General features: G+C 33.7%; 2 protein-coding genes across 4 annotated transcripts; both read right to left on the bottom strand.

Moving 5' to 3' along the window:
- Positions 1 to 314: 314 nt before the first annotated feature.
- LOC110603404 (clathrin light chain 1) lies at positions 315 to 4,060 on the bottom strand. Its single transcript, XM_021741127.2, has 3 exons — positions 3,549 to 4,060; positions 1,163 to 1,316; positions 315 to 1,077 (listed from the first exon to the last, which is right to left on the bottom strand). Exons 1-3 carry the CDS (start codon positions 3,932 to 3,934, stop codon positions 610 to 612), a joined length of 1,008 nt encoding a protein of 335 aa, XP_021596819.1. The 5' UTR covers positions 3,935 to 4,060; the 3' UTR covers positions 315 to 609.
- Positions 4,061 to 5,208: 1,148 nt separating this feature from the next.
- Positions 5,209 to 14,696, bottom strand: LOC110603401 (RNA polymerase II C-terminal domain phosphatase-like 1). 3 transcript variants are annotated; one of them, XM_021741117.2, is made up of 17 exons: positions 13,917 to 14,696; positions 12,574 to 13,050; positions 12,100 to 12,310; positions 11,804 to 11,961; positions 11,613 to 11,683; positions 11,347 to 11,452; positions 11,100 to 11,183; positions 10,261 to 10,848; positions 10,109 to 10,172; positions 9,543 to 9,673; positions 9,361 to 9,414; positions 8,611 to 8,707; positions 7,879 to 8,114; positions 7,682 to 7,768; positions 7,034 to 7,099; positions 6,883 to 6,947; positions 5,209 to 6,017 (listed from the first exon to the last, which is right to left on the bottom strand). In XM_021741117.2, the coding sequence occupies exons 1-17, from the start codon at positions 14,217 to 14,219 to the stop codon at positions 5,924 to 5,926; spliced, it is 2,892 nt and encodes a 963-aa protein (XP_021596809.1). In that variant the 5' UTR covers positions 14,220 to 14,696; the 3' UTR covers positions 5,209 to 5,923. The 3 variants fall into 3 exon arrangements, with proteins under 3 accessions (XP_021596809.1, XP_021596808.1, XP_043807812.1); XM_021741116.2 differs by having other exon boundaries at positions 10,109 to 10,178; positions 13,917 to 14,695; XM_043951877.1 differs by lacking the exon at positions 6,883 to 6,947 and having other exon boundaries at positions 10,109 to 10,178.
- Between the last annotated feature and the right edge of the window lie 1,434 nt (positions 14,697 to 16,130).

The raw sequence follows: 16,130 nt of genomic DNA, 5'->3' as shown, positions 1-16,130 counted from the left end.
AAGTAAGCAGGAATTGCTATTTTTTCCTTTTTAATATTGTTGATGAAAAATGAAATCCAAGTGAGCTTTATTTTAATCAATACCAGTGAAATTTAGTTGAAAAAGAAAAAGGAAGAGATTACGTGGTAACTGGTACTGGCAGCCGAAGGGTGAGTATATACACTTTCATGCGACCTATAATAGTTTACTTGCGTAAATCACATTCAGTTATTGATAAATGAGCATACGAGTAATTAATGATATTAAATTTCAATTCACACACTAATATTTGCATGAAAAGACTAGAAAAAAAATAATATATTGATAGAAAAGACTAGAAAAAAATAATAATATATTGATAGAAAATTCAATCGCATGAACAAGAGGAGAAGAGGGCAATTTCAGTTGTTTTCCAATGCCAGCAAACAAGCTTTATAAAAAGCACGAACTGGTCTAGAAAACTAAATTCCAGTTTTATGCAATATACCTCCTTCAAAGAATAAAATCCAGAGTCACATCTGCATCAGATAAAAGACAATAGCTCATAAAGACAAAGGTATAAGTGGACAAAAGATCATACAAAATATAAAATTGAAAAAGCTAGTGAAGACAAGGTAATAATGCCAGTGATTAAGCAGTTGGTGTTGATTCGGGTTCTTTGGCAGGCTGGTCACCAGCGGGAGGAACCTCTTCCTTGGGAGTGTCCGATGAACCATTTGAAGTGGCATCTTTAACAGATGCAACAGGCTCCTTCGCTGCAGAGCCTGTTGCATTTGATGCTGCTGCATCTTTTCCGGTTTTGGCGTCTTTTCCATCCTTTCCGTCTTTGGCGTCCTTTTTGGGTGCAGGTGGAGGGGGCATCATGTGAGGTGGGGGTGTGTGTTTCAGCTTCACGAGTATGTGACGCATCCTTGAAAGATCAGTGGGTTTTCCTGGCTTTGGCCCCTGGATTACAGTAATTGATGGTTTCTTTTCTTGATCCTTCTTGCCTCTCTTCTTCTCAATGTTGGGAACCTCGTGAGGAATAAGCTCTGCTATTGCTTTCCAGTACTGCTTGTCAGCCTCTTTATGGAATTTCTCTTGGTTGGCCAAGTATACCTGCACAACCAAACATCTAAATATCGCAGTGGCTGGAATAGACAAAAAATGTAGCAAAATGGATTACTCGGTTGGACAATTTTACCTTTTCCCTTTCCCTGTTGTTGGTTTTGTTGGTCTCAATGTTAAGCTTCCTTTTCTCATAGAAAGCATGTATGAACACTTCTGCTTCTTCAATGATCTGCCTTCTCATTTCCTTTTCCCTCTTTTCCTTCTCCTCAAGAAGAATGGCGTTTTGACTGCCCAGCAAAATCAAAGCAGAAGATATCAGATGTCAATATAGGCACATATCTGTGACAAACTGCCTGCTTGGGATTCAATCCCATATCAGCGGATTACGACAATTCTAAATTATATATAATAGCTAGCACGAAACTACTAAATAATTTGGATTAACCATTTTGGACCTAGTGGAAAAGTGGATCCAAAAATTATTTGAGTCGGTTTGGGCCGAGTTGTTTCACATATCTATAAGGAACAATGCCACCTTCAGATTTACTCTTGGTATGCATGAGTCTTCAGAGACTGTTTAGTTTAAACTAGGCATCAAATTCCCAAATGAATCAAACATGCAATCCAATATGAGACACATCTTACCAAATCCAAATTGAGTGAAGTGTTCCAAAACTTAGGTACCAAAAAATATTTGGGAAGTTCGACTTTTGCCAAATGTAGATGTTGGAATATCCAAAGAAAACCATGAACAATAGCCTCAACAAAGTGAATCATCATATTTGTACACTCCGAAGTCATGACTCGTGACACATCTAAAATACCAAAAACTATCTAAAAGACCTAATTAAATGATTTCATAGCTTAGGATCAGACAGTTAATCAATGAGGGACTAAGCACATTGTTTTCCAACACATAACATCCACAGCAAAATTGAAATAAACTGAGAGCCCTCGTTTCAGAGATCCCAAGACCAAACTAAACTACCTAAGTATTAGGGAGAAAACAAGAAAAATTTCTCTACAATTCAGTTATAAATGTAGAATAAAGCATCCAAATTCCTGGTGGGGAGTTGGAGCGAAAAATGGGGCTTAGACTTGGATACCTTCACCAAAATGGCCAAGCCATTCGCTCGTTGCAGCTCACCCACCATGATTCTGGATTTCAGTTATCCGGCCATTGAGCCTCACCATTCTAGTACCAAGTGACAACTATGTCTCAACAGGTCCAGCCCAATTGCACTTGAGGAGTGTTAGAATACAAGTCCAAGCTCAATTATATTTGTTGGCTACAGGCCTGAGAGTTCCAACATGGTATTAGAGCAGTGAAGCACAGTTGTGGCAAGCCAAAATCCATGAGCTAAGTTAATCAAGGTGCACTCAGTTGTGAAGCTCATTGTGCTAGCTAGAGGACATAGCTAGAGGATACCAAGCCCAATTAGATAGAATATTCCATGCATGACAACTAGATTTTTACAGGTTCAATCCAATTGAAGAAGAGTGCTGGTAATGTGATTTAAATAGGCAAAGGAAAGAAATTAAGGGGTGGAGGTGGTCCATTTTGAGCTCCAACTCCCTGGCCTCGAGAGTTGCAACAATCCCCTAGTAGAACTGGGAGTGTCACAATCTCACTGGAGATACAAAATCACATGATACAGGATCACTGGAGTCAATAACATATGCAAACCACAATAAATAATAACTCTCTCACAGGCAGGGTTATTTATAGGCCCCCCTCATTTTCTTTCGAATATATTTAGAAAAGACTGCAATAATTTAACACCGCCCGCCCACACACACATATAAATTGTTTGCACTAAATTTAAATTATAATTTTGAGGTTAGTATAGAGTCATGAAATTAGATTAACCATAAAAGATAAGGAAAACTATAATGAGCACGGATTTGAAATACTTCATAAAAATGTTATTTTAAATCCATTTTAAATGAGTTATCAAATACATTCATGAAGCCATAGTTATTTATAAAATATAATTTCATATATAATAATTAAATCTTTATTGAAGTAAACTACTTCTAACCATTCGTCAAATCATTTCACATATACACAGCACACGCATCAAATATACGAAATGAGAGAATATAAACTTACGGCTATATTTTACACAGACCTTATTTATGATAGACCAAAAATAAAAATATGTGCAATGTATATGTAGAATAGATAGAATCTACTGTACTTTTATGTATTATTTCATGATTTACACAAAAAATTTCTAAATTTATATGTACATATAAAGCCCCACTACCGAAAATTAGCTGACAATAAATTAAGTCATAAATTATTCAAATAATTCCTACAACCAGATCAACCAGTGCAACTCCTATACTACGTTTCATCAAAGGCAGAAGTTGAAGAATCCCAAGCTAAAAGAATACTTCAATGCATAACTTAAAATATAAATCAGCTTATAAACTAGGTCAGTAGAGCAGATCTCAACAAAATTACAGTAAAAAACATCAGATCTAATAGAAAAGAAACAATGATAAACCCTTACCGCCGCCACTCGCGAAGGGCATATCCTTCCTCAGGCTCCATCTCAGAAGGTGGAGGAAGCACAGGCCCATCCGAAGCAAAGACGTCATCTCCAGCTACATTATAACCGTTTCCATTGCCATTTTCAACGTGGATCGGGCTGAACGGACTCTGCGAGTAGCTAGCATTCGGATCTACATCAACAGAGGAAGATCCGAATCCAAAAACATCAGGAGACGAAGCAGAGGCATGATCTACGGGGACATCAGCGCTAGGGAACTCGCCGGTGGTAAAGTTGGAGTAGGAACCGAAGTTAGAGTAGCTATCGTCTTCTTCTTCTTGGAAAGATCTGTGATTAGAAGTGTGAATCTCCTCGCCGTCGATGCCGAAGGAATCGAATGAAGCCATGAGATGCTTTCTCTCCGATTGAGAGGTTCTCTCTCTAGAGCTCTGTAGAAATGGAGATCGCTTTCTCTGCGAATATACAGTAGAGAAGATTCAATTTATTCAAACGTAGATGAGAAGAGTTTCTTTAATGCTTTTGTTTGACCATTTTATATACTTACCGGTGACGCTGACCGACAAACCAGAAACGAAAGGAAAAGAAGGCATAGGATTTTACTTTTACTTTGATTTTACTTTTTACCCCAAGAGACGGTGTTTTCTTGCTGCCCACATTAAACGACGTTGTTTTCGTCCTTTTTTTTTTGTAATTCTTGTAGACACTCAATGCATAAAATTAACTTATATAATCAACTAACTCAAAATTACATTTCCAAAAAAAATTAATTAAAAATTAAAATATTATATTTATATTAACTTATACATTTAACTAATTAAAAATTATAATATTATATATTTATCATCCCATAATTTTATTTATTTTTTTATTATTCTAAAATTATTGTTTTTTTTATACTATAATAACTTTATTTTATTTTATTTTTAAAAAATATCTTAAAATATCTTTGAATATTTAATAAAATTAAATATTTTTAAAATAAATATAATTAAAAAATAAATAAAAAAATTATTTTTATAGAATAGAGGAAATATTAAAACTTTAGATGATATATCAATTTGGGTATTTATGTCTAAGAGTGTACATAAATTTTCTATTATAAATAGTTGACATATAAATTTATGATTGAATACTTAATTTAGTCCATGATTTTTATATAAACAGTCAGTTAATAATCTAATTTTTATTAATTTCTAATATTTATAATTATTCAATTTTTATGTGTGCGAGTTACTTACATATACTTTAAAATTTTAATTCCTCAAGTTTAAAATTGAATTTCAAATTTAATGTATATATATAAGATATGAAAAAACTATTGAAAGTTTATTTAACAATTTTTTTTTTTTTTGAAATGGGTTTATTTAACAATTTTATATTATTATTTTAATATTTTATAAAGAAAACATACTAAATTAACATTTTCTAATTAATATATTTTAAAATTTTATTTTTTAACAATACCAAACGTTTGCTTAACCTTCAAAATGTCTAAAGGAGAAGTATTTTTGCCATTCCTCTTCCTCCCAAAGATTCTTGTAAAATTTCTCATCCGTCTTTTGTTCTTAGGCTAAAAGCCTACTTTAACGATATATAAAATTTTAGAGCACAATTAATTAAATTTAAATTAGTCAACAATTCAGGTGTTAAAAGGTAATAATTTTAGTTAACTGTTCAACAAGCTAATTCTAATTAGTATAAGAGGTAAGTATAGATTCAGCCTAATGTATCTCGACCGAAAAATATAGTCATCCACATGAAGAGGAATTGAGATGAAAATTTTCTGCCCCTTCAACCAAGTGAAAAAAGAAACAACTGAATTACATTTGCTCACTCTAACTCAGTATGCAGCTTAACCTTGTCACGAGCACAATGCCAAAGCAACTGATTGATTAGCTTACAATAACATTGTCAATGGTTAGCATATGCAGAGACCCTAAGTACCAGCCAGAAGCTGCTCTTCACCCACACCTCTTTGTTTCTGCTAAAACATACGAACAATATAAACAGTCCGAGCCAAGTGGGTTCTTCTCAGCAACTGGCAGCATCGACCACACAAAAAAATTGGGGATACATAAAGAACCAACTTCCCTTTCCGTGCCGAGCTAGAGTGTTCTGAGAATTGGAAAGAGTTGTTCTACCAGAGGAATTTGACGGCGGCATTCAAAGTGGGGAGAAAAATGTGGCTTGAAATCCAGAAATATGAACATCGTTGAATAGCAGTCAGGAAGCAAAATCTGCAAAAAGGTCTGTCAGGTTGGTGTTCCACTTGGCTTTGTTTCGCATGGATCAAGAAGTCTGAAGGTTGGTTTCAGGAACTAAACAGCCTGCCAGTCCTTAACATCAAAGTGGAACATAAAAAGTTGTAATCATCTTCAAGGAACAGGAGGAGCATTCTTGGGATATCTAGCAGATGACGGCATCCGTTGCAGAACTTTCAAACGTTTGTTTGACATCCCTTGCATTGGCCTTATGAACATTACCAAAATTACAAAATAAGAATGTAGTTGAACGTGAAATAAAAGAAAAGTAAGTAAATAGGAAACTGGAATGCCAATTCCTTGCAAAAGGTCCAGATTAGTGACAGGAAAAAGTTGAATGCATATTATTGTATAAAATTTTGGAAATTGGAATCATTGTTCAACTCTTTCAAACTATGCTACGCAAAGCCATAGCAACAGTAGACTGCAAAAAGAATTTAATGCACCCAAAAAAGGGTTGAAATAAGTAAAAGCTGAAAGATCCTGTTGCATAGCATGCTTTCAAAACACCCAATGGGATGAATAGTGATAGAGTATTGTAAACAGAACCTTCGGCAAGAATATTTTTGTTTTGGTCGATTTCTGTTAGTATAGAAAATTTTGGTTTTCAACTTTTCATTTGGTTAACTTTGATTTGATAACGAAATTTGTGAATTAATGCATTAATTAAATTTTATTAGTAATATATTACTTATGATTATTTTTTTATGATTTTATTAACAATATTTAATTTGTAATATGTATTTATTAATAATAAATCACATTTATAATTTTTCATTAATAAAAATACTATAGATACATTTTTATTCATAATTTACATATATATATATATATATATATATATATGGTTTCACTAAGCTTCGGCTTTTTCTCAATTTCAATCAAATCAGTAATAAATTTTTGGTTAACGGAATGCTTACCCCTACAACTATCATGATATTAAATCTCATCTTGAGTCAGGGAACTCAAGCAGGCCATATCGTATTCTCATGGCTCAAAAAGTAACATAGGAAGCAGGAAAAGAATTAAGCATTCAACAGGAGCCTAGGCATGCAATAGCTTAAATCACAAACCTTGGGGAACCCTGACGTTTTGGTGGAAATTGACCGTACATTGTTCTTAAGGCCCTTTCAGCAGCCTAAGCATGCAATAGCTTAAATAGATTAATTAAGCTCAATAAAGATTCAAACAAGAAGGATCTCTTAGTCCCATTAAAAAAAATACCTGCATTTTCGCCTCCTCCCATGTTGACCCAATCCCCTTCCCCATAACCTGTCCATCTATTTCGACCTAAGAAGTGAAATATAAAATTTGTTTACAATCAAATTGGACACCGAGAAAAAATAAGACATTAGTAAAAGAGGAAGGAAGAACTCAAATTATTGCTTCAATTTAATGGATTAAACAGCACAACAAAGAAACATAGCATTTTCAGCCATTAGCTTAAACAAGAACACAAGACCCTCGGTCATCAACTTCTTCTTTCTCCTCATTTTTGTGTGCAGGAACTTTAATCCGCTAATTCATCCAGATATGGCTAAATTTCAAACCAACAAAGCAATAATTATACAAACCAGATGCAAAAGCATGACGCATGGGAATGGGACAGGCACAATTTTCAAAATGTTCAGAAAAGCGCCATACTCCAAATTTTAGTCACCAAGTATCTGTACTGCTGTAAGTATAAAATCCTTTGATCCCCTATCCCCTTCCTTTTTATTTTAATTCTTTCATCAATTTAGTTACCTAAAGAAGTTGACACAAAATCATTCTGCAACTTACTCAAACAGACTGGTGAAATAAGCACTTCAGGAAAAAAGCCTTAAAAACTTCATTCAAAGGATTGAATTAAACAATTGTGTCAATGCAAACCTGTGCATGTACTTCATCCTTCTGGCCTGAATTAGAAGAGAGTGCTGTCTGTGCGAGAAAATTTACTCCAAGGCCTTCCATCATGCACTGAAGACAATAAATGTCAATCCATGGCAAATCAACAACCAGAAAACTTCAGTCAATGGAAGAAGTAAAAAACACTACCAACAACGATGCATCAGTTCCTTGGAACTTACTAATTCTTTAAGTGTAGTAACTGAACCCATTGATTTCTTAGAGCCTTCCAGTCTTGGATCCAGAAGCCTTGATGGCTCTGAGCTTGCAGCAGATGAGACAGGCTCATCTTTGGGCAATTGCTGACACCCAAAAGAATGCAGATTACCCAAATAGCCATTTTCATTTGCACTAGGATATCTGCTCGCATCCCCATGCAATGTCCCATTATCTGACTTATCTCGTGACATATATATGTCTGGAAAAACATTTTCAAATCTGTCATGGTCACAAAAAAATGATAGGAGAGGAAAATTTTCCAACCTGACACATATTAGAACATCATGTTCAAAAGGAAAAAAAAAAGCCTAGATGAAGAAATTTACAACAAATATACCATATTACTATTCAAGTAAACTACATCACATGGCAAGTTTGAGGTATTTAGTATATCGACATGAAATTGAACAATTTGGACTTCTCAGTTAGAGCCTAAGCTCCAATCAATGACAAGTCCGGGATTCTGAAAGTCTTCAGAGTGCCATCCAATAAACATAACTAACAAAGAGAAAATCAATAATTTAATATTGATAAGAATGACTTCTAGAGGCCCAAGGTTCGTAGAGTAGTTGCCTTGTACACTGATTAGGCACAACATATATTCCGGACAATAATAAAACATGCTAACAAACAGGAGTAACTTGATCATAGCCTGACATGCTAAGTAACAGCACACTCATAATGAGGAAACTTACTTGCCAGGTTCTTAATAGAACCCTCAGCAGCAAGATGTTGGGCTTCCCTTCTTGTTCTACCAATTCCTTCACCAACTTTCTCTCCTGCAAACCAAGCCTGAAAAAGTAATGAATGAGATTTGCAACTGTGCCAATTCCTCCATTCAGACAAAGTAAATCATATGGATGTATAGTCCCCCCCCCCAAAAAAAATCCAAATTCCAACCCTTCTTTCCCCTCTAAAAAAAAGCACCTCCTTTCCTTAGAAAAAAAGAAAGGAGTAATTAGATCGCACTGAATTTTACAGCCTTTTGTTATCCCTGATTAAAAAAAAAAAAACGTTTCGAGTCTTTTAGGTTCCTTGCTCCTCATAGCATTAAGATTCTAATCTAAGGTGACCATGACAGTATGTGTGCAAGCATGTGTTCCAGCTTAATCTTAGAAAAGAGTTATTCGGTGGCCAAGCTTGGTTTGTTAATATGCAATTATGTCCCAAGAAAAAATGTCATCCTAGTTTTGATTTTGATCAGTAAGTGATTTGCTATGGATGTTCTCTCGGTTTGCCCAAAGCAAAAGAGAAGCATTATGCATTACTGTATAATAATTGAGAAATTACGCCAATTCTATCAGATAAAAGAGGTCTATCCAGAAATTTGCTGCAGTCAGGAGGGGGACATTGTCAACTATTTTGAATTCCAGATGGACAAACAGAAATTTCACAAATATTGAAAGTAAAAAATGAACTTAAAAAAAGTTAAGAACTAAGAAAACCTCAATGGAGAACTGCAAATCTCTGCTATCGACCAGTGAAGGCCTGAAATCCACCTGTATGTCAAGCTCAAAGTTATCTACAGATATATGCATAGAATTACGTGCATACAAGGGAATATGCATGAATTATCAGCCCTGAATACTTTTTTGCGTTTGTCTCAAAATGCAGCTTCACTCATTACCTTGGCTCCACACTTCATTGCAATTTCTTGTAACACTCCAACTGGTGTTTCGGCACTTGGAACAGCTCGTTCAGATTCAAAATCAAGATCTCGGTTGCTGGAGGATGATCGACTCAATGGAATTTCCTCCCCTTCAGAAAAAGAAAAAAGAAAAAAAAATCTAACACCACTATAGTAATAAAATAAAACAAATTGCACAACATACACACAGATGTATCCAAAAAAAACCCGGCATAAATACTCCACAAGTAGCATAAAATTTTAAAAAACTAATAAAGATTAATATCAGCGAAGAAAATCAAAAGCCAAAAGTCTTCCATTCTGATTGGAATTTGAATTCAGAAGATGTTCATGGGGACTGAGAAGCAGGGATTTATGATTCTCATGCTCGCCTCAAATAATAAACCACTATGTCAACAAAATAACAGAGCTTAGTTGCCTTTGCACCGCATCCCAAATACCTCATCTATATAGGAGGTTAAACTAAAGTTGCAGAGCTCAACCTCGCCAATTCTCGCAGATGGCTAAATGGGGTTTGAAAAATATGTGCAATTGTCTTTACTCACCTGAGAAAGAATGATAATTGGACATGGTATGGTTTATTTTCAACCGATCATCTCTATGAGGTGCCTGCAGCTAAATAAGATGCATCAAGGAATGGAAACTTTAGCCTTTCAACATAAAAGTTAAAATAGTCAGACAAACACAGTAAACTTACCACTTTTGGCAATCTTTGATTCTCATGAAGCATTCTATCAGATGGAATAGAGTTATCAACCTTGGGAAAAAAGGGTGTATGATGAGGTCGGTGCTTTTCAAGGTGCAATGGTTCTGAATCCAGAGGAAATTCTCTTGATATTGCTCGGTTCAGTTGCCTAGGACTCATTTCTTCCTCCACCGGTACCCAGCTTCCACCAGATTGCACCCGTGGAACTGAAACTTGCATTGAAGGTCTTACAGGAATTTGTTGCTCATTTGGTGCATGATCTCTAGTATCTTGTCCATGTTGCAATATAAGGAGCCGCCTCCTTGTATCAGGATCTAATTCTGATTCTGGCACCTCACCCTCTTCTCTAGCAGGAGAACTTTGCAAGCTTGGTTCTGGAGGCCCAACCTGAGCCAATGGTTTGACTGGTGAAGTTGCCTGAGGAAACTGCATGCTTGCAAATGGCATTACCGATGGCTGTGATGTTGCCACTGGAGTTGAACTTGAAGAAGATGCCACTCCATGCTGAAGAGGAGGAACAAGCCTTGGATCTAGATTGGTGACCGTTGAAGAGAACATTGAAGAAGCTGAAAGTGCTTCCTGAATGAAAGAAAAAGTAGATAGAAGAACAAAATGAAACCCTTTTTAACTTGAATGTAAATGACGCAAATATACTTAACCACCAAAAAATCCAGAAGTGTAAAAGGAATAGTTCCATATCTCAACATCAACACACAATGGAGCCTTTTTAGTAGGCTATGTACTATGAACAGAGCAGATAATAATTACTGAACTTACAAAATTCCTAGTACACTGTACATGTCATTTTGGGGAATAAGGATCTTAACTACCTTTAATCGTCTTTCAACCTCAGCATCTGCCATGCCATCAAACAAAAGTGGATCTTTGTGTCCATTTGAAGTAGCAGCATCATCCTACATGGCACAAAAGTTTTAATCATAAACAAAAAAGAGAGTATAGGTCTTCTAAGAGATAAGAAGATATGATCACATAATTCAAGCATATATCATCAAGGCATAAGTAGAAGGCTGTATCAACACAGATCCCAACAACCAGTAAGATCAAGATGCAACTAACCTCTGAAACCAAATAGTGGCTCACATCAGGGGGAGAAGGGATGTCACGCATATCATCTTCATATGAAATCTCAGATATCCTTTGTAGAAGACCCTCATCAAATTCTCTTTACAATATTCAAATGTCATTGCATGGCCATAGAAGATCATGCGGATAAACAAATTAGATGAGAATAATAGTCAGAAACATAAATTTCAATGGTGACAGTACATAGGCATGTATAGTGTCTACACTAAAAAAAATCTCTTAGGGCTTTGCATTCTTACTTGAAGAAACCACCTCTGACATTGCAGGCAACATTTCTTGCAACACACAACACTGGAACAGCATTATTTGCCTGCAACATTAGAATTATGATAAGTGCATGCTACCATGCATTGGGAAAGGGAGTGCATAATCTTGTGATATTGCAATATTGAAGATTCCAGCTATATAGTGAAATGCACATAGTTTATACTTCAGCTTGTGGCGCATAGTACGGAGCAAATGCAGGAACAACATGCACCCGAGGTTGATCTTTGTCATCCCACACTTTTATGCGATCATCAATCACCAATGCCATCTTAGGATGGCATATTCCATCTTGAAAAACGTTGAACAATGACTTCCTTGAACCTACAAATAAATAACCAAAGAACTCACCATTAGCAGAAAATGCAACTATCACTAAATAGGTCAGGTCACAAATCACAGATATAATTAGCTCAGCTGAAGGAATTGAATGCCATTGGCTATTTGGACCAATTCACTTACCAGATTTGACACACACAATCCGGTCCAATAATTCTTTTGAGTTTATCAAGTTTGACTCTGGATCAAGAAGCCTCCACATTTCTAAAGCATAATCTCTTTCAGCCATCGTGCAAACATAAACCTCAAAACGTTTGCGCCCTCTAGCAGTCAAGTAACTTCTAAGTTCTTCCCATGCAGGTCTCAACCTCACAAGGACACTAGTATCACGAATCTACAAAATAGAATCTTTATTTGATACTTGGACCATAATTAGCTAAATAAATAGTACAGCACAAGGCAAGAAAAATATGCAAGAATAATTCTGAAAGTATACCATCCTATCAATTTATGCATATAATACAACTCACACTAACTAAACAAATAACAATTAGAAACTTGACATCTGATATGGTGTGATTCAGGGATGCAACATTTGAACTCCAGAATCATGATTTAAAGCCAATTTTTTTATTCTGGAATTCATGAAGCACATACCTGTGGGTTGATGCGTGTCAAAATAATATTCTTTTCTTGCATTCGTATCAATGGGCGCACTATAGATTGGTGATTGTCAGACAATGCAGGAACAACCTCAAACTGAGTTTTGATCACCCTTCCATTTTCAATAACCTGATCATTTTCCACATATTGTTTCAAAATGGTCTTGTCATCCTGATAACGCTTTACCTCTGACAGCATACCAGAAATACGCTGTGGGTCCATCTCAGAGCTTATTTTCCTCTGCAGAGCCTCTATTCTATCTTCAAATGATCGCATTGTGTTTGCAACAATGAGAGTCTCGTCAAGATCAAATACAATGCCAAGACATCTGAGATTCAGCATGACAAGACAAGAATTGTAAAGCCCTGCTGAGACATTGAAAACCCAGAAGCATGGATACTGTCCTTCACTGTTTCTAGAATACATTGCCACCAAATGGAGCTCCTCCCCTCCTAGTGGCACTATGGCAGTCTGGAGGCATCATATAATGATAATAATAATTAATGTTACCAAAAATTTACACAATATGGAGAAGTTAAATTATATATATATATATAAGATAACAAGAACAAGCATTACGAAAAATGAGAAATTATTTGAAAGTTAAAAAAAACAAAGAAGGAGAAACATAACAATTACACAAACTCATGTTTCATTACACAGAACAAAGACAAATTGCAATAGTTTATTTTCATATTCAAGTTTCAATAAGACACAACTGTTCTCAAAGAGTCTAAAAAGGCAATATCAGAAGAAGCTTTCATGTAAACCATTTAGTTTCCATTTTTACATCCAACATCAATACATCCACACAACCAGCAAATAAACTCCCGAATCATCATGCTCAAATTCCCATATGATTGTATCCCACAGTTGGACAAGCAAATATTCTTCTTCATATGACTGCAAAATCAGTAAGCAAGACTGGTGCTAGCATCTTTCATCAGAGTTTCACGATATCAGCTCGTGAAAATTGTAAATTTCAGGCAATTCTCAAGAATTTAGTGTCAAATTGCTTCACCAAAATTATATAATTTTTTTTTTTGTGTGTGTGTGTGTGGGGGGGGGGGGTTGCGCTCATTATCTGGGACGAATTGTTCGAGTTCATGAAGTTAGTATAGATTTAGGGTTCGCTGCAAAATATCTATAAAAGAAAAAAAAAAAAAAAATCAAACGGGCACTTGTCCATTAGTCCAGAGTCCATTGTGCAACAAAATGAACTGGGTGAAGTTAGGAAGTTTCTGGGTTTTCTAGTCTGGTTTCCTATTCTTCATTTCCTTTTCTTATTAGGTTGTGGTAGTTTCTTAAAATTAGGTTATTATGCTTTAATGCGATACCTTGTTTTCCTGGAAACAGGAGGAGTGCAAAAGATGAAGCGGCGTGTCAAGAGAGAGTGAATTCTTGGACTCCATTTTGAAGCACATCCCACATGTAATGGTATGTAGCACTGCCAGTGGAGGACACCTCTCACTTTGTTGAGAAAAATGGCTTATTCTGATTTCCTTCCCCGTCAATATCTCATTTATCACTCTCTTCTTGTTGTGATTCTCTTCTTTTTCTTCTTCCTCTTGTTGCTGTTGTGGATATATTTCTACTTCTCCAAGTAATTCATCCCCTCTATACACTGCCGATTTATACATCTTTACCAAAAATAATCAAAATCTCCAGTATTTATCTTCAAAGTTTCACCTTTTGAATGTCACAAGAGTTTCCATCATCAAAACCCATCATCGTCGTCAACATAATGATTTAGATATGATCCCATTTTTGTGAAATTTAAAAGGTCGAGAGGGGAAAAATCACATACAAACAAAAGCAAATCAAAATTAGGGATCTTGTTTGCTCAGATTTTAAGACAATAGATCTGTAATTGAGATGATCCAAAATCCAAACCCTAAAAACAACTTTCGCTTCTACAAGGATTGTCGGTAAGTGAGAATTGCTCCGATTGATTTGATCGATAGATGGATATACCAGTCAAGGTGGTGCTAGGGTTTGGCTTTCTTATTTTTTTCAGATGATGGCAGAGAACGATTCTCAAAAAAGAGCAAACCCTAGATCCAGATTGCGAAAGGTCAAAAAAAAGTGCTCCTGCGCTGTGCGTAATGGTCGATTTAAAAATATTTTTAAAAAACAAAGTATAATTATACTCGTTGAGATTTTTCCTAATTTTTTAGAAATTCATCTTCCAAATTTTTTCTAGATTTCTGTAGTTTCCCACTTTAACCAGAACTCTCAACACCGTTAAAGATTAAATAATCTCTTCTTTTTCTATATTTTAACTGCCTAATTATAAACTTTTAATTTTAATTTTTAATTAATAATTATTTTCAAAAAAATTAATTAGATATTTATAAATTAAAGCAGAATCATTAATAACTACTTATTAAAATAATCAGTATTATTAAATAATATTTTAATAATTATTATTTATTTTAATTGTAAATAATTATTTTAGTGGTAGTTAATTTTTAATAAAAAATTTAATTTTCTTCAATTAAAATTTTATTAATAATTTATTTTTTAAAAAAACCTTAACATATCATAGCTAATAAGCCATCTAAAATTAAAATTTAAAATACTAAATGAACAAATTTAGAGAAATGCTAAACAGAAAAATATTAATAATAGAGTCGTCAGCCATACCAATTTAAATTAAAAAAATTGATTGAATTAAATTAATTTAAAAATTTAATTTAATTTTTTATTTATTTCGATTTGATTCGATTTTTAATTTTAAAATTTTTAATTATTTTAATTTAATTTGATTTGATAAAAATATAAAAAAAAATAAATCGAATTGATAGGTGATAATAATATATTATTTTATTAATATAAAGAGATTACATTATATTAAATTTAAAATATTTTAATTAAATTTTAAAATATTAAAAATAAAAAATAAAAAAATTATTAAAATTTCAAATTAATTAAATCGAATTGAATCAAATCAATTCAATTTAATTTAATTTCTAATCAAAATTAATTCAATTTTATTTTTATAAATATTAAAATTTTAATTTTAAATTTATTTAATTTAATTTAATTTTAAATTAAATCAATCAAATACAATTCAAAATAAATTTTATAATTCATTTTTATTTAAAATAATAAAAATTATTTTAAAAAATTAATGGTAAAGGAAGCCTAATTTTAAAATTCATTAACTATTGTTCATACGTGTACATGACGTATTATCGATCACATATTACGTGGATGCTTCTAGCAGAATCGCCACATAAGATTTGTGGCTGTCTATTCGGATTCCTAGACCATTCACACAAGATAGCTTTTTTTTTTTTTCCTCATTTAAATTATTTAAAAATATATATATATAAATATGACTGAAAATTATTTTCACTATTATTATTCGTCTTAAAAATTTATACTACCATTTTAATAATTTTTTATTTTTATTCAATGCTCAAATATAATTTAATTTTTTATATTTTTATTTAATATTTCTTTATTTAATATATTATTTTTACAATAAAATATTATTTTTTAATTTAAAATATTAAAATTTTAAAAAATACATAAATATGATAAAT

The sequence above is a fragment of the Manihot esculenta genome, chromosome 16, assembly GCF_001659605.2.
Source record: "Manihot esculenta cultivar AM560-2 chromosome 16, M.esculenta_v8, whole genome shotgun sequence".
NCBI lineage: Eukaryota > Viridiplantae > Streptophyta > Magnoliopsida > Malpighiales > Euphorbiaceae > Manihot > Manihot esculenta.
The sequence above is the reverse complement of the archived record's forward strand: the minus strand, read 5'-3'. Positions and strand labels throughout refer to the sequence as shown.